The 19,568-nt window shown below is 39.7% G+C and overlaps 1 protein-coding gene across 1 annotated transcript in view; it reads right to left on the bottom strand.

Annotated features, from left to right (window-relative positions):
- Positions 1 to 699: 699 nt before the first annotated feature.
- Positions 700 to 19,568, bottom strand: part of LOC124673052 — a 37,814-nt gene continuing 18,945 nt past the window's right edge. Inside the window, exons 2-11 of the mRNA XM_047209186.1 lie at positions 7,988 to 8,116; positions 7,593 to 7,765; positions 6,515 to 6,608; positions 6,033 to 6,143; positions 5,833 to 5,922; positions 5,619 to 5,704; positions 5,428 to 5,492; positions 5,195 to 5,335; positions 2,277 to 2,281; positions 700 to 709 (exon numbers count right to left, since the gene is read on the bottom strand). Coding sequence (XP_047065142.1) covers positions 5,226 to 5,335; positions 5,428 to 5,492; positions 5,619 to 5,704; positions 5,833 to 5,922; positions 6,033 to 6,143; positions 6,515 to 6,608; positions 7,593 to 7,765; positions 7,988 to 8,116 — 858 coding nt within the window. The 3' untranslated portion in view covers positions 700 to 709; positions 2,277 to 2,281; positions 5,195 to 5,225. The remainder of the gene's footprint in view (positions 710 to 2,276; positions 2,282 to 5,194; positions 5,336 to 5,427; positions 5,493 to 5,618; positions 5,705 to 5,832; positions 5,923 to 6,032; positions 6,144 to 6,514; positions 6,609 to 7,592; positions 7,766 to 7,987; positions 8,117 to 19,568) is intronic.

Raw genomic sequence — 19,568 nt, 5'->3', positions numbered from 1 at the left:
ATTTCTCGTCCAATGTGGAAAAAAAACATGTGTCTCAATTAACATAACGAGATCATCTCCATAGGTACTCCTTCTTAAGGCCTCGTTCGGTTGGAGGAAATTAAATTCCCTAGTGGATTAACCCGAATCATTACCCCCAATCCCCCCAACCCCTCTCCTCATATTTCCGATATTAACCCCTGCTCTTCCGTGTCATTCGGTTAATCCCTGCAAGCAGCACACGCAGCAGACAACAGCATGCAAAGGCAACAGGCCGCAATCAGTGGTACATTACTATTTGATAATAAAAAGATTCCAGAACAATGATTCATCTGAATTTAACTGGATGATCAATCTGAATTTTAAAGGACAAGAACAATATCCAGTAAATAAATATTTAGCCGATCCCGCCGCCGGCGCCAGCTCCTCATGGTCCAGCTTCCCAGCACCTCGAGCTCCATCTCCTGTCCAGCTCTAACACATGAGCTCCCCCTCCACCGCTCAGACCCAATCGCCGCGCCTCCATCTTCCCCTCCGTGTAGCGTGGGCAGGCACCCGACCAAGTTCCCACGGCTAGGTTTGCTCAGCAGCAGGGATGGGAGGACCTCTCCACCTCGACCTGGTCAGGCACGCGCCATCACTGAGCGTGACTCGCTCCAGCACGAGCACCATGGAGGCGAGGCCAATCGCCGTCCGTCGACATCGGAGGGCTCCCACGGGGAAGCCCCGCCTCACCGCCACTCAGCCATCATGCCAGCCGTCGAGAGCACGAGGTCGAGATCCTCATAGCCTCCTGCAGAACCTGCTTCTCACAACCCCGGCGATCTTCCTGAACGTGATCCTCATCGCCTCCTGATCGAGATGCTTATCAGTGTTATGTACCTCACGTTTATCAGAAGACGCCTTTTTTGTCATCTCATTCACTCTAGCCAGCTGACGCTTCCAAAAGTCTTCTTGATTGATCTTCTTTATTTACCTCCTGATAAAATGCAATGGCAGAGTTAATTGCAGAGGACATGTACGGATGCTAATTCATCTACATCGAGCAAGCATTGAACTTAATTGGCACATACATGGATATATCAGTCAAGTTAACAGTAGCTCGCTTTCACACAGGAAAAATCTACTCCATCATTATTATTGGAGTACTCAACACACACAGATAGGAGTAGTTTTAACCAGTGTCAAGAAAAAAGGATTGTCTCGTTAGCCATATCTGAAATACTCGTCTGCCCCTTCGACGACGAAGCAGTGCAAAATTCCAAATATAACAGCATAGTGAGAATGGAACAGAGGGGCCTCATTGGAGATCATTATGTTAAGTTGTATCAGCACACCACGACACATAGAAAACTTGGAACTTTTTCAACTGTAAAGCAACGTTTTATTCTAACTTTCCTAGAAACAAGATAAACATAAGGTTACTTATCCTCCATCATAATACCCTGTCCATACACTACAGAGCTATGCGTTGCTGATTGCAGCAAAGCGTGCTCGTATGGCCATTGCTAGTCTGCCCTTTTTGCACATTATGTTTGACCTCAGTATGTAACTGATTAGCTACAACATACCACTATCTTTTACAGTCAAAAAAGATCATGGTTTCACTAAACCTTGTGAAAAAAGTAACTCCTGAAAATACTCCTAGAGTAATAGCACTATTTTTTGCAATAAGTAAGGTTGCAAGTGCTTCTTTATTTTCAGGGGCAAAGAGAATTTGGCTCTACGAATGTACTACATGTAAACAGGTTCTTAACAAAGCTGTGAGCTTACTATCATCGCTGAAAAAAAGATATGGATTCTCATGTCATAGAGGCAATTTTTACAACTAATAACAATGAAGCAGTCAAGACTCAATACTAGTGGGGCAGCATCATACATTACACATACAACTGAATCTAGATGAGCATTGGCTTCTGCAACTCAGAGGCTCAAACCCTGAATCCAATATTCAAAAACATATTATTGCTCACATACATTTTCCAAAGGATAGTACAATCCAAAAGTGAGTTCAAACTGCAAACTGGCCAAACATATGTAGTTCAGTTCATAGTTCTTATAAAGACAACCACACAAAAGTAGTCCAGCCTACTTGCATCTTCAATTCAAATATCAAAGACGATGCAACAATAGCGGATGGACAGAGTGATATAGAAGCAACAACACTACTTAGCAAGCAAAAAAAAGTAATGGATTGTTCAGAAATGAGTGCACCACAACTCTTGTATGAATGGAAAATAGTACTCTAGTGTGGAAGGAGATAGTCAAGATAACCAGCAACCCACATCAGGGATGACAAGGACCTTGGGAATCCCCTCTGAAATCAGCCAAGTTCATCAGGTAACCACTGACACATCCAAATCCAACTGAAGAAGCATAGAGCAAAAAGTGCATGACTTACATGAGTTGTAGCTCGCTGACGCTGGTGTGGTGATTGCATATTCACCTCTGTTAGCAACAGTACCTAAAAAATTAAGAATGTTTTGCAATATTAAATAGGATCAGGGCCAGCAAAGGTGCCCAGCAAGCACTATGTATGCTGACATAAGAAGGCTAAGCCACTTAAAGTCTCAAATGTGTGGATTTTTTTATCAAAAAAGTATCCATCATTCAGTATTATGTAACATGAATCATGAAATAAGTACATATACTTACACAGTAAGCAGCTTGCAGTATTTTAACCTAAATATCAGTAAAATCTTTCTCTCGGTCTAATTAAGCTGCAAGTGCTAAATAAAGTGGTGCATCCAAATGAAACAGAGTTGGACAAAATACACCTAATGCTGAGGGACAATGCAGAACCAAATAGTGTCTCCATTAGGCAACAATCCATTTGAGTGTATACTTACGGATGCCGATATCAATGAGCAACTAAATGGCAGCATCAAGGCCTTGAGGTTAAAAAGTGTAGCTTCCATGTACTCCTCCTCCTACTGACACCTGAAAAAATAAATAAAACAATCAATTAGAAAATAAGGACTTAGATGCTAGGAATTTCAATGAACGAGCAGATTTTACAAACCGGTAACCTTGCAGCTCTCAAGGTTTTTTCCCAGGTTGATTGTACAGATAAAATGTGGCACCTCCAATCCAATTGACAAAACGATTAAATTATATCTTCATGATATAAACTTCTCCATGTAAGTAAATAGCAGCCACAGAAAACTAGGCGAAAGACATGCCATAGTGTGATTTGTATCTCACGTCAATAGCACAACTGGTCACAATTCAATTCAGTAGCTTAGCAAACTTGCATCATTAATTTATTTGAAGATTCTTTGATACGGAGTAGTTGGATTGGTTGTTGGGATGTCTGAAATCATCGTAACTGCACTTCCAATATGGTTTCAGGCGAGAACTTGGAGTCGGAGTTGATCTCTTGTTCTACGTCAGAGGATGATGGGATTACAGCTTATATGTTCTAGTTATACTGTTCCAACAAACAAAAGTCGGTAGAACTTTCCCATGTTGTATGACTGCTTTAATGGTTGCGTGCGTGCACGCAGCTTTGGCATTGCGGCTCAAAAAATTATGGGAAAACTTTCGTCGGTATCTACAGGTCTATGGTGGTCTGTTATCTATTTTTGGCTAGCTTCAGAAGACTACAAGATTGTGTTCTGGAAGAAGAAAGAAATTGAAGACCTCGAAGATTTGTTACTATTTTTTAGACTTTATTTTGTAATCGTTGGAGTCAGCTCATGCATCCCTACCATGTACTATTTGTTGCTATAAATATATGTGGTATTGATTGTCAAAAAAAAAGTCGGTAGAACTTTCAGAACAAAAGTCGATAGAATGAATACTGAATCGTAAGAGATCGAGACAGATAAGGCTTTGACATTATATTTCTGGTGAAAAATAAGGTTAAGTTCAGAACTGAATGGCTAGAAAGTCAAACAAAGAAATATTTCCAGTAGAACACCGAAACGTGGAACGCCAGGGCCTTCCTGTCTCGTCCCCTTTTGTTGCGCCTCCAAGTGGCCGCCGGCGGAGCAGTCGCGATCGCAATGCTTCGGAGTTTCGATTTAAAGCATGGTTTTATGGTGGTCAGTACGTTGTTTTCATACTAGGGCCCACATGTCAGGGAATCGTCAAAAAAAAAAAGGTTCACCACATTCCTGTTGCACTTACCAAGGGTTCAAACACAAAAATAATATCAATTGTACATAATTTTTTTATTTGAGGGTTCATCGATTGGTTGTTGGGGTGTCTCAAAGCGATGGAAGTCAACTTTAAGTTTGATTTCAGTTCGAAATTCAAGGGGGATTTTACAATTATCACACTTTTCTTTATACTTATATTGTTTGCCACACTTCAAGTATGGTTTCAGCTCGAACTTCAGATGGTACCTGGATTAAATTTCATAGATGATCAAACCTATAATCCATAGTTGGTTATGTGACCAACAGGCACGCCGTTGGTTTAAACTTTGGTTGAAGGCGGTAGATCAAAACAAAGTCACACCAAATTAATATGTTCCAGCAATGCTGTATGCCCTTTACCAACAAATCAAAATCAGTAACTTTAGAACAAATGTGGATGGATAAAATGAACACTAAACCAAAAGGAAATATGACAGACGAATGTGACATATTTCCGGTTAAAAAATAGGTTTTGTTCAGAGCTCAGTGGCTAGAAAATCCAACAGAGGATGACCACCGAGAAGGATAAATATACACAGTGCAGAGGTGAACAAGAACACTCAATCGAAGGAAATGAGACAGACAAAGGTTACTATATTTCCGGTGAAAAATCAGGTTAAGTTCAGAACTCAATGGCTAGAAAGTCGAACTGTGGAAGTTGTGCGGTGTCTGCATAGTTTCTAAACCTGTCGGGGCAACAAAACCGATGGTATGACACATCCCTACAATCCCCTTGACATTGTCATTCAGTCTGGGTAAGAAGAATTGTTCAACGTACGGGTAAAATGAACACTGAACCCAAAGGAAACAATACAAGCAAAGGCGACTACATTTCTGCAGAAAATTCAGGTAAGTTCAAAACTCCATGGTCAGAAAGTCAAGCAAACGATGACCACCGAGCAAAATAAATATACACCCTTTACATTGTGCAGCGTTTGCATAGTTTCTAAAACTGCTGGGCAACAACAAAAAACGGAGTAACCGCTGGTACGACACATCCCTACTGTCCCCTTGACATTGCTATTCACTCGGACTCAGGATAAGAACCCCCACAAAAAAAAAAAAAACTGAAGAGTAAGAAGAATTGTTCAACGTATGTGGCTATTAATTACTGACACCAAGGAACTCTGTGAAGGTTGGGTATTTGGGCTCCAATCCAATATCAGCCCGAGTTTTCGAGTTCTCCATCCTCTTCCCTAATGGACCATCGGTACCTGAAGTAAAGGCCAAAATTGAAGATTATCCTAGAAACGGTCAATGTATGTACACCAAAAAAAAGTCACAATGGAACAGGTACAGAACTTACCAGTAAAACCTTGAAATTCTGTGTCAAACTTTCCACTTTTGTTAACGGCGTCCATTATTTCTTGCCTGCAAAGTACAAATTTATCCATTTTAACTGACAGAATGAGTTGAGCGTTCGGCTATCAGTAGACCCATGATACCCCCAACAAAACCGAGCTAGATGGATATATAATTGATGTGAACAACCCTAACCTGGAAAGAGGCTTATTGTCACAGCCCAAAAAGATGCGACCCCGAGGTCTCTTTTTCATTATGGCAATTGCAAGGGACGCGGCATCCTGAAATATATAATTATATAACACAAGATTACAGCTCACAAAATGTTGATTGAACAGCAGGAGACAACATCCCCACAATATAATATTAAATTAGTACAAAAAGATAAATTTTACTAAGCTCATTTAACCTCATAATGGATCTGATTGATAACATGATCTGGTCGCGAGTCCAATGTTCCCTTCCTCAACCAGAAAAAATGAGCACCCCTATTTATTTTGTGAGTCCAAGTTAAGGAAATTATCTACCAGTTCTTTTCATCCTATATTGCACAAAAGCTATGTGTTCATGCTTGCACTTTTGAACAAGTAATTTATAAGTTGAGGATATATAAAGTCCTGCTAGCCTCAGAACACAGCCTCCTGCCTCCAGCACAACATTTTCAGCTCTAAGAAGGACATCAGTACGAGGACCTCTGCCAACAGGAATAGATGGACAATCCTACAGAAAGGAAGAGGAAAAACATGGTCAAAACAATGAAAATTCACAAAATATTTAGAGGTAGTTGTGTGTTGTAGGCAAGAAATGTTACTACTGTGAACGAAAATAAGAAATGTTTCTAGTATAAACTACAATAAATATGAAGTTGCAACTGTATTACTATGCTAGGGATGGAGTCAAGATAAAGGGAACAACGAGAGAAAAACATTCATCCATTGTTTGTTTTTCTAAGATCCATAGCAACGCATGGGTACTCTGCTAGTTTCTATGATTTGGAATATGTTTCATTTACTGGAACTTTTATCACCTAATTGAGCCAAAACTGGTAGACACTTATGATCTATGCAGAATATGCAGTCTAGCAGTAGTACCTCGTTGCACAATCTGTTGTCGCTGCAGTCATAGAGAGCTGTGCTCGATGTAAACAGGAAAGAACCTTCACCACTCCAATTTGAGGCAGCCACTCTGCATGCATTTTCTGAAATGAGGATACAATGCATGTCCATGAAATGTAATTTGTTTAGCATAAGATAGATGCACATTACACAATAATATAGGGAAACTAGTCTAGTTACTTCCTATCAGTTCATTGAGATGCAAAAAATGGTGTAATTCATGAACAATGGTAAAATCCTACAAACCAAATTGGTGATAAACAGGACTGTAGTGACATCAGAAAAGGTTGGTGGCCCCCATCTGCATATAATACTAGTAATAAGATATCCTTTGCAGTTTATGCATACAAAAAAAACTATCCAAATTATCCATGGAACAGTTTTTCGCATAAATCAACAACCTTAAGAGCCTAGTGGAGTTAGTTGTTCCAAGCACAGTGTACATGTAAAATGCATAAATTAAAAAAAAATACAATATGAAGTTCCGTGGTGATATGCATGTATTTGTGTTAAAATTGTGATAAAATCATCTAATCTGTTTATAAATACCACAAGACGAGAAAGTCCTGGCTCAACCATGTTATACCATTTCCCTCTACTACTCCGAACAACACGTTGAAAGTGATATTGCCACTAGTAACTCTGACACGTGTCACACATCCATTACTGCAGATTGCAGTTACACTTAAACTAGTGTGATCATCTGCATAATGTATGACCAACCATCACTAATTCACTATTGATGCCACCATTGCCTGCCATACATACGTCCATCAAAATCAATTCCATTATGTGAATGTCTTCATGTTAAATTCTTAACCAATGTTCACTATTGTTCATAAGCCCTAACCTTTGTATCAGCAATTAAACTTCATTGCTTTAATATATTCAGTTTCCACACAAATTCGGTTTCGATAGGAGACCCCAACCCAAACAGCCCAGACATAGGGAAGTAACCACAAACTGGAGAATACCAATGCTTCCAATCTTAATTGTTCCAGATCGGTACCCAATATATTTCCATGGAATTATCACTAAAATCACCGTCACTTACCTCAAATCGCCAGGATAATCATCAGAACGAGATGGAGGAGCACAGAAAATAACATAAGGAGCCTTCTGAGAAATCGTGGATCCCTTCAAGGAGGGAATGATGCCCATATCGGTTAGCTCGCTGTGATGATCTGTGCTTGCAGTCTGGCCAAAAACTTTGCAGCCAGGATGTTCCTGTAGAAGATGAAGTTGAGCACCTAATTAGACAAATTGATAATGTGGTTTCAATTTTCCATCTTCGCATTGAAATTTAGCCTTACAAAAATAATATCCAAAGACAAAAAACATAAGCATAAGAGATGTCTAATGTCGCTCGTTTTGACAAGCAAGATTATGTTTAACAAGTTGATGTTGGAAAGAAGTTCTCAGTAGTGTATTAACCACAGGTATTCATACCTTTAGCCACTTCTCAGCTACCAGTCTCCCAAGCACACCTGGGCCCACGATCAGTAAATCATTCTGGGTAACAATGTTGGTGTCGGGCATCACGACCCCTGTATTTTGAGTTACCCCTAGCAGCAATGAAGAACAATATACAGAAGTCAGTTAGTTGCAAGCATCACTATGGAGTTCAACATTTGGAGATAAAGAAGACGGCACTAGAGACTCTATCAGTTATATAACCTTCACCACACAGAAGCTTAGGTAACTTCAATAGGTACATCTGTTCAATGTCTTTTGATAATCAATTCCACCATGACTCAAGGCCATAAATTTCCGCATACATGTGAAGTTATTACCTAATGTTACCACATCCATCGTTATATGAGATGAGATGGATGGCCCGAGAACTAAACTAGTATAAACTAGCTATTTGTCAATGGAAAAAATGGGCATAGTGATAATTATTATTGGCAGGGTGCACGTCATGCGAGCTAGCCTGATCACATGATATCTCTAGAAGTCTTGTTCTAGTTTAATCCATACAGTGATCAAACAGTTAAATGGATTACTTTGCATCCATTCAAACGGGGATTCTATGAATGCAGTGAAGGTCTTGTATGTCTTTCCTGACAGATCAGCTGATGGCCAAGGCCTAGGCGTGAGAATTCCAGAAATTCGCTCCTGACAGGATTTGAACTCTGGTCGTTGGGGTGCGCCACTGCGACCCCAACCACTGGGCTATCGTCCTTGCGGATTTTCCTACAAAAAACATTCCATTTTTGAAAGGGGAATGATCCCAGTTGGAAAAGGTGCGATGCGATCCATAGCCACATTTGATACACAATGAATTTGGGCTTTGAATTCTCTTTTCTAGGTGCACGATCCTAGAAGCAACACGTCCGAGGTTTGACTGCATGTACATTTCCCCTGCTTGTCGAGGACGAGGCAGAAAGCAGAGAGCGTGCGCGAGAGGAGAAGAGGCAACGAAACACCGCCGGCGTATACCTCATGGCGCCGCGGTGTCTTGGCCGTACGGAGCGCCTGGTTCACGCGATGTTGCCGACGGCGGGTACTCCGGCACAATCGGTGTCCGCTGAGGGCGCTCCGGCAGGGGCGACCTGAGAACACATGAGTGGGAGCCATCAGGAGCTCCACTGACTCATCGACATATCCATCTCATGTGTTCCCAATTCGACCCTGCAGGAACTTCCTCGCATATGCGCTACCCTATTCTTCTTGTAAAGATGCTGACCGAACTCTGTTTGCCGTCGATCCCTTTTCTTCAGGATTTGGTCTTATAGCTTTTCGTGCGGCCGAGGGAGAGGATCTGAGGTGTTGTACTGCTACTTGCTGGTCGCCGGGAGAAGTACGCACGTACTACTACTCACTGTGTCGTCATTGTGTCGATGCTCAACAGGCGGACAGAGCGGGAGAGCAACTGAGCAAGTACAGCTTGTACTGCAGCCACCTGGTCTTGCTCGCCCCGGTAGTACTGCTTCGACGGAAGTACCTATCGACTAGTTTCAGCTAAGTACAAGTCTGTAGGAGTGAAATCAACATGTGATTGCAGGATGGCCACTCATTCACCAAAGAAATGGTCTTTTTTTTGCGAATGTCTTTAGCTTTGTCTTAACTTGTTCACGCTGAAAGAAAGCGGACTTCAGCTGCAGGTTGTTCCATCTGCACTATCTGGATAAACTACTCCCGTTAGAGAGCTGTAGTAACCCTATTTAATTGACAACTGACTTCCCCTATAAAATCGGTTTTGCTAATTCTCATCAGACTGAGATTTAGTTAGTGCTCGGTCAGCTTCATAGCCATTAGATATTTAGATTTGATTTGTAATTTATGCGCCTCTACATGTTGCAAGTGTGCAAGTGGGAATCAACTGACAAAAAATTGTTCACTCCTTGTTAATTTTTTTTTGTTCACTCGCAGTACAAAAAGTATTCTTGCCGTCCATCTTGCGGCTCTCCTGTAGGTGTCGTCCTGTTGCTCGTGGCCGAGGATGAAGGCCACCCCTTCCTGACGAACATGGGCGTGCTCGACGCGCCGCTGCCCTGTCGGTGGTGTGCATCCAGATGAGAACTGCGGCGCGGCCACGGTTCTAGTGGAGATGCAGATGAAAGCAACACGTTGCAGTTGTTCATGTGGCCGTTAATGACTGTTTACATGTCTATGTTAATGGTTGTTAATTTATCTGGTTAACAAATGGAGTGTAGGCAACCAAACGGCTCTCCTCGTGCAAAAAAATCGTATGCAAACAACCAAACGATACCCACAACGTAACTGAATCCCTGTTTTTGCTTGGCCCTGCTCACCTCAGCAGTGCCAGATCGAGACGAAAATGTGATGTAGGCAATCAAATGCATCCTAGCAGATCGAAGCTGAACTTTGGACAGTGAAGCCTAGCATGACAGTCAGCGCTCACTACTACAGAACAAGCCTATTATCCCGATCGGTAAGACCCTTTTATCTCGGCTGGCAACCGGGATAACAGAGACGGAACAAAAGGTCCAACCTTTTGTTCCGGCCCGCTTACCAACCGGGACATATAGTTCACTACATGGCTGCGATGCAAGGATTTAGGCTGGAGAACCTTTTATCCCGGCTCGTAATCCCAACCGGGACAAAAGGTTTTATTTTTCTTTTTTCTTTATCATTTATCTTTTTTCATTTGCTTTTTTCATTTTTCATTTTCTTTTTGTTTGACTAGTTACTCTCTCACTTTGACCATTGTTAATACTAACTACAATTAATCTATACTTAAATTCTACACTTGGTCACTTACTGGTCGATCACCCATCCTCAGCACGCTTAATTGCTCGGTTCTTTCCTGATGTGCTCCCACGAATGTGATTGTACCTTGTTGTAAATACTACCATAAGATAATAATATAGAATTCCAATGTGAGAATTCGAATATTCATATAATATGGTCAAATAATTAATATCTTTAAATCTATAAACCACAACTCGACAAATAATATATGCATAACAATTACAAAATGTGAGGATTTGAATATGAAATAATTTTGTTTTTATTTATTATTATTTTCAAATAATATATGCATTATTCATATAATGTGGCCAAATAATTAATATCATTAAATGTTTAAACCGCAACTAGACAAATAATATATGCATAACTATTAGAAAAATGTGAGGAATTTGAATACAAAATAATTTTTTCATTTATTATTATTATTATCAAATAATATATGCATTATTCATATAATATGGCTAAATAATTAATATCTTTAAATGTTTAAACCGTAACTGGACAAATAATATATGCATAACTATTAGAAAAATATGAGGAATTTGAATATGAAATAATTTTGTTTTTATTCATTTATTATTATTATTATCATATAATATATGCAGTATTCATATAATATGGCCAAATAATTAATATCTTTAAATGTTTAAACCGAAACTGGACAAATTATATGCATAACTATTAGAAAAATGTGAGGAATTTCAATATGAAATAATTTTGTTTTTATTCATTTATTATTATTATTATCATATAATATATGCATTATTCATATAATATGGCCAAATAATTAATATCTTTAAATATTTAAACCGCAACTGGGCAAATAATATATGCATAACTATTAGAAAAATGTGAGGGATTTAAATATGAATTAATTTTATTTCTATTCATTTATTATTATTATTATCATATAATATATGCATTATTCATATAATAGGGCCAAATAATTAATATCTTTAAATGTTTAAATCGCAACTGGACAAATAATATATGCATAACTATTAGAAAATATGAAGAATTTAATATGAAATAATTTTTGTTTTTATTCATTTATTATTATTATCATATAATATATGCATTATTCATATAGTATGGCCAAATAATTAATATCTTTAAATGTTTAAACCGCACGAACATCTGGTAAGATATTCATATAATTATAGCGTACGAACTTCTGGTAAGATATTCATTTTACTTGTGTGCTCTAGAACTCTCGACTAATATGTAAAGAATATAAAATGGACATAATGCACATAAAGAATTCTAGTACCTTGTCTTGTTATTTTCTACCTTTTTATGTTTTAGAAATTGTAGTCTACAAATGCATTTCTTTGAACATCGCAAACTCAATCACCGAATTATTCATATATGCATTATTCGTATGGGTGGATTGGATAATAGCATGTGTCATCTCGGTGAGATACAATTTAAATTCTGTGAAAACCTTTTGGATGAATTTTCAGATGATAGTTTGCTCTTCTTCAAGGCAGAGACACAATCCTAGATACTTATGCATCCCACATAAGAAAACTCGATCATATACCCTGGAAAATGCTTCCCCCAACATTATGGCCAAATAATGTGGGGAATTTGGATGCTACATAATTAATATGTGAGGAATCTGTAAACTGCAAACCGAAAAATATGAGAAATTTAAATAATAAAAAAATATTCGATATATTGAAACGATTCATAGTTCATACTGATAACCCACAAGTATAGGGGATCACAACAGTCTTCGAGGGAAGTAAAACCCAAATTTATTGATTTGACACAAGGGGAGGTAAAGAATACTTATAAGCCTTAACAACTGAGTTGTCAATTCAGCTCGCACTCGGAAAAGCACTAGTAACAAGGGTGATGTGAAAGCAGCAGTAATATGGAGAGCGAGTAATGAATAATAACACGAGCAAGCAGTAGCAGTAATATGAGAGCAATGGCACCGTGAAAATAGTTGATACTACTTCCAATGTCATGTAGGAACAAGTATATGATGATGAGAGATGGACCGGGGTTCCCGACTATCTACACTAGTGGTAACTCTCCAATAACAAGTGTTGGGTGAACAAATTACAGTTGGGCAATTGATAGGATTGAAATAGCATTAACACGAACATCAAGATTATTAATCATGTAGGCATGTTTTCCATATATAGTCATACGTGCTCGCAATGAGAAACTTGTACAACATCTTTTGTCCTACCAGTAGGTGGCAGCCGGGCCTCTAGGGAATCTACTGGAAATTAAGGTACTCCTTTTAATAGAGCACCGGAGCAAAGCATTAACACTCCATGAAAACATGTGATCCTCATATCTAAGCCTTTCCCTACAGTTGTCCCAATTTCTATCACTTTGGGGCCTTTGGTTCCGGACATAGACATGTGTATACAACTTGTAGATACAATCTAAGCAATAAGTATAGAGTTTAAATCTAAGATCATGCCACTCGGGCCCTAGTGACAAGCATTAAACACAACAAGATTGCAGCAACAATAACTTCACAAACTTTATAGATAGACTAATCATAATGTAACAATCCATTGGATCCCAACAAACACAACACCGATTACATCGGATGAATCTCAATCATGTAAGGCAGCTCATGAGATCATTGTATTGAAGTACATGGGAGAGAGAGTACCAACTAGCTACAGCTAGAACCCGTAGTCCATGGGGGAACTACTCACGGAGCATGATGGAGGCGGTGGCGTCGATGGAGATGGCTTCCGGGGGCACTTCCCCGTCCCGGCAGGGTGCCGGAACAGAGACTTCTGTCCCCCGAATTGGAGTTTCGCGATGGTGGCGGCGCCCCTGGAGTCTTTCTGGAGTTTCGTCAATTGGTATCGAAGATTTAGGTCACCAGGGCTTAAATAGGCGAAGAGTCGGAGTTGGAGGGGCCATGGGGCCTCCTCACACTAGGGGGGCGCGCCCCCCCCTTGGGCCGCGCCGCCACCACATGTGGGACCCCCAGGGCTCCCCTCTGGTCCCACTCTGACTTTCTGGAAGGTTCCGGGAAAAATAAAATGTTGGGTCTTCGTTTCGTCGAATTCCGAGAATATTGCCCGAACAGCCTTTCTGGAACCAAAAACAACAGAAAACAGGAACTAGCACTTCGGCATCTTGTTAATAGGTTAGTTCCGGAAAATGCATAAAAACATTATAAAGTGCAAGCAAAACATGTAAGTATTGTCATAAAACAAGCATGGAACATCAGAAATTATAGGTACGTTGGAGACGTATCAACATCCCCAAGCTTAGTTCCTGCTCGCCCTCGAGTAGGTAAACGATAAAAAGAGTAATTTCTATAGTGACATGCTACTTACATAATCTTGATCATCCTAGTATAAAGCATATGAGATGAATGCAGTGACTCAAGGCAATGATCTATAGTTGCTAACAAATAGATAACATATAGCAAAACTTTTCGTGAATAGTACTTTCAAGACAAGCATCAAAAGTCTCGCATAAGAGTTAACTCGTAAAGCAATAAATTCAAAGTAAAGGCATTGAAGCAACAGAGAGGAAGATTTAAGTTTTAGCAGTTGCTTTCAACTTTCAACATGCATATCTCATGGATAATTGTCAACACAAAGTAATATGATGAATGCAAATAAGCAAGTATGTAAGAATCAATGCACAAGCTTGACACAAGTGTTTGCTTCTAAGATGAAAGGAAGTAGGTAAACTGACTCAACATAAAGTAAAAGAAAGGCCCTTCGCAGAGGGAAGCAGGGATTAAATCATGTGCTAGAGCTTTTTAAGTTTTGAAATCATATAGAAAGTATAAAAGTAATGTTTTGAGAGGTGTTTGTTGTTGTCAACGAATGATAGTGGGCACTCTAACTACCTCATCAACCAGACTTTCAAGAGCGGCTCCCATGAAGGATGTTATCTCTACCAGCAAGGTAAATCATCCCTCTTCTCTTTTGTTTACACATACATTTTAGTTTCATTATGGATGACACTCCTCCCAACCTTTTGCTTACACAAGCCATGGCTAACCGAATCCTCGGGTGCCTTCCAACATTCACATACCATGAAGGAGTGTCTATATGCAAAATTAAGTTGCTTACTGATAGATCAGGGCAAAACACGTGAAGAGAATTATTAGTACAAGTTAATTAATTGGGGCTGCGAACCCCATTGCCAGCTCTTTTTGCAAAATTATTGGATAAGCGGATGTGCCACTAGTCCATTATGAAAGTCTGTCAGGAGTAAATGACAAGATTGAAAAATAAACACCACATACTTCCTCGTGAGCTATAAAACATCAACACAAATTGAGAAGCATTTTGAAAGTTTAAAGGTAGCACATGAAGTATTTACTTGGAATGGCAGGAAATACCACATAGTAGGTAGATATGGTGGACACAAATGGCATAGGTTTTGGCTCAAGGTTTTGGATGCACGAGAAGCATTCCCTCTCAGTACAAGGCTTTGGCTAGCAGGTTGTTTGAAGCAAACACAAGTATAAACCGGTACAACAAAACTTACATAAGAACATATTGCAAGCATTATAAAACTCTACATTGTCTTCCTTGTTGCTCAAACACTTTTACCAGAAAATATCTAGACCTTAGAGAGACCAATCATGCAAACCCGTTTCAACAAGCTCTACGGTATTTCTCCACTAATAGGTTTAAACTACATGATGCAAGAGAAACATGATCTACTCGAGAGCTCAAAACAATTGCCAAGTATCAAATTATCCAAGACAATATGAGGCATTTTCTGTTTCCAACCAAATAGCAATAAATGCAATAGCTTCCAACTTTTGTCATTGAACATTAAAAATAAAACGAAGAACACAAGTGTTCATACGAAAAAGCGGAGCGTGTATCTCTCCCACACAAGGATTGCTAGGATCCGAATTTATTCAAACATAAACAAAAATAAAAACACACAGACGCTCCAAGTAAAGCACATAAGATGTGACCGAATAAAAATATAGTTTCAATAGAAGAAACCCGATAAGTTGATGAAGAAGGGGATGCCTTGGGCATCCCCAAGCTTAGACGCTTGAGTCTTCTTGAAATATGCAGGGATGAACCACGGGGGCATCCCCAAGCTTAGACTTTTCACTCTTCTTGATCATATATCATCCTCCTCTCTTGACCCTTGAAAACTTCCTTCACACCAAACTTCTCATAAACTTCATTAGAGGGGTTAGTACTCAAAATTTTTTAATCCACTTTAGTCCTGTAGTGACACATTGCAAGAACTCAATAAAACATTAGCTACAGCTCTCCAAGTCTAGAAAGCCTTGCTTAAAGTCCACAAGAGACAATGCAAAAAAACAGAGACAAAATCTGTCAAAACAGAACAGCCAGTAAACACGAATTTTAAGAGGTACTTCCGTTGCTCAAATCAGAAAACTCAAAACTAATGAAAGTTGCGCACATATCTGAGGATCACTCACGTAAATTGGCAGATTTTTCTGAGTTACCTACATAGAATCATACCCAGATTCGTGACAGCAAGAAATCTGTTTCTGCGCGGAAATCCAAATCTAGCATCAACCTTCTATTAGAGACTTCACTTGGCACAACATTGCAATAAAATAAAGATAAGGAGAAGTTACTACAGTAGTAACAACTTCCAAGACACAACAAAACAGTAGCAAAATAATAACATGGGTTATCTCCCAAGAAGTGATTTCTTTATAGCCATTAAGATGGGCTCAGCAGTTTTAATGATGCACTCGCAAGAAATAAGAGTTGAAGCAAAAGGAGCATCAAGAAGCAAATTCAAAACACATTTAAGTCTAACCCACTTCCTATGCATAGGAATCTTGTACACAAATAAATTCATGAAGAACAAAGTGACAAGCATAAGAAGATAAAACAAGAGTAACATCAAAATTTTCAGCATATAGAGAGGTGTTTTAGTACCATGCAAATTTCTACAACCATATTTTCCTCTCTCATAATAATTTTCAGTAGCTTCATGAACAAACTCAACAACATAACTATCACATGAAGCATGCTTTTCATGATCCATAAACACATAATTTTTATGAAGCTCAGAAATAATAGGATCAAAACTTTCAAACTCACTTTTATCAATAATATAACAAGATGATTGATCAATCTCAAAAGATATGGGACTCATAGATAAAGTCAAGAACTCTCCAATCCCATTTTCATTAGTAGTACAATTAATAGTATCAAGTAACATAGGACCATCATCTAGAGATTTATCATAAACATTTGCCAAGCAAAACTCTTTAGTACCATGCATTTCGACATCGAGCACAAACAAAGCATTATCATAAGATTTATCAAAATAGCATGGATTATCATAGATAACAGTAGCATAATTATTCTCCCAAGTTTTACTCATAGGGAATATTTCAAGAGAATCCACGAGAACATAACATTCATCCTCCTTTGGTAAGCATGGAGGACAATCAAATAGTGTAAGAGATAAAGAGTTACTCTCATTAGAAGGTTGGCATGGGTAGCTAATCCATTCTTCCTCCTTTTGTTCATCACTCTCCTCTTCTTTTTCATCCAATGAGCTTTCGAGTTCATCAATTTCCTCCTCTTTTTCATCCAATGAGCTTTCAGGTTCATCAATTTCTTCTTCCACTGGTTCCTGCAAATTGTGAGTGCATTCTTGTGCATTAATGAGTCTCTCTTTATAATCAATGATACAAGGATTATCACTGTAGCTTTCTATACAAAAATTAAGGATAGAAGAGACATAATCTTTAAGGTCCTTACAAACAACACAAGTTTCATAATTTTTAGCCATGAAGGATTCTATCTCAGAGGCTCCCATAAATATGACAAATTGTTCTACCTCTTCGAACCCAAGATGAATATAGCTATTCCAATTATAGTTCTTAATTAAAACTTCCTCACTAAAGCCACATTGAAATTTAAGATGTTTAGTATCCCGTTTAGAGCAACATGCTTTATATCATGGCGTTTAAGCAAGATTTTAGCAATTGTATTCAGTTTTTCTATCACAGCACTCATAACTTTTCCCATTCTTGATTCTCTATAATTATAATATAATTCAATAAGCTCCAAATAGGTTGTAGGTTCTCCCATAGCAACAGTTTTTAATTTTTAGGTTTTTCAAATTTTTATGGATTTTTGGGTATATGAGAAAAGTAAAACAAAACAAAAACAAACTAGACAAAAGTAAACTAAGCAAAATAATACTAGACAAAAATAAACTAAGCAGAAATAAGCTAGACAAAACTAAACTAAGCAAAACAAAATAAAATAAGATAAAAACAGAGATAGAGGTAGAGTGTACTCCCGTGTGAACATATTGAAAGAGCAAAGTCTAAACCCCATGTTTTGTGTGTTTGATGACAACACTTGAGTTATCTCACCGTGTGCCTTGAGTATCATTGCTAGATTTGCAAGTGCACGGTGACCTCGCTGGACACGTCAAGATCGGAGGACTGAAGCGTAGTTATGGGTAGCTGTAGGTTTTCTGGTTTTGTGTGTGTTCCGTGAGGTGACATGGCTGGAGAGAAAAATGGAAGAAAACCAGTTTTAGCCAGGCCGGTACTACCGGTACCTGTAGCGGTAGTACCGCTACCTCTATAGGTACCGCCTCACGGTACCGCTCTGAGTTCTGCGATAGATTTGTCCCTTAGTACGAGTTACGGTACCTCTGCGGTACCTGGAGCGGTAGTACCGCTCACGAGCGGTAGTACCGCCCATGGTACCGCCCAGGTACCGTAACTAGTTACGGCAGTACCGCTCTGGTACCGCTCCGGTACCGCTTTGGATCCAGTAAGGTTTGGACCCCATTGCGGTACCTCAAGCGGTACCTCTAGCGGTAGTACCGCTCTGCATCCACGTGGACCAGATCTGGGGAATTCGAGCTCAGAGCGGTAGTACCGCTTTCCAAAAGCGGTAGTACCGCTTAGGCAAAAACTGGACATAACGGTTGGATTTGGAGGAGCCTATTTAAGGGCTCCTTCTTCCCCAATTCGTTTTATCTCTTCTCTCTCTCTCCTCCATTGTTGCTCGAGCTTAATCCTTGAGGATCTCCCCAACCATCCAACCAATCTTGCTCAAATTTTGAGGAGTGGTGGAGGAGACCTCGATCTATAGTTCTACCAAGAGAGATTTCACCAATACTTGCTACTCCTTAGTGGATCTTGGTGTTAGGGTTCCTATAGTGGGACTTTGGAGAAAGTGCATCCATAGACGCTAGCTTGGTGTTGTACTAGCTCCATGGATTGTTGGGAGCCTCCTTGTGGTGTCGAGCTCGCCCCAACCTTGTGAAGGAATCACCGCCTCGACCGGTGCCTTAGTGGAGAAGGGGGAGCACGTTTTTGGAGCTCTCTCGAGGAAGAAGGTGAGGCCTTCCTTCGTGGTGTGGCCGTCTAGTCTCTTGTGTGAGACTAGCACCTCCTCAACGCAGACGTACTCCCTTTTGTGGGAGGAACTGCGGGAAACAAACCTCGCCTCGTCTCCGCGCCCTCCGGTTGTCCCGCTCCTTACTCTTACTATCTTGTGATTGTTCCTTTGCTTGTTGCACTTGTTCTAGGATCATTGTAGGATCACCAACACCGCTAAAGCAATCACCTTTATCTTCCGTTGCACTAAAATTGAAAAAGACTAAAACTTGACGTAGCAACCATTCACCCCCCTCTTGTTCGCTACGATCCATTCAATTGGTATCGAGCAAGGTTTTCTTTCTCGGGCTTTACCGCCTAAGAAATGGCCGAACAAGATGCGGGTGTGGCGAATGGGTCACCTTCCCTTGTGCCACCCGCTCCATCATCTCCCGTCGATACCACAACGGCTACGTTGGATGACCTCAAGAAATTGGATTCATC

This window comes from Lolium rigidum, chromosome 7, assembly GCF_022539505.1.
Source record: "Lolium rigidum isolate FL_2022 chromosome 7, APGP_CSIRO_Lrig_0.1, whole genome shotgun sequence".
Lineage (NCBI taxonomy): Eukaryota > Viridiplantae > Streptophyta > Magnoliopsida > Poales > Poaceae > Lolium > Lolium rigidum.
Note: the sequence above shows the minus strand (reverse complement) of the source record. Positions and strands in the feature narration are given on the sequence as shown.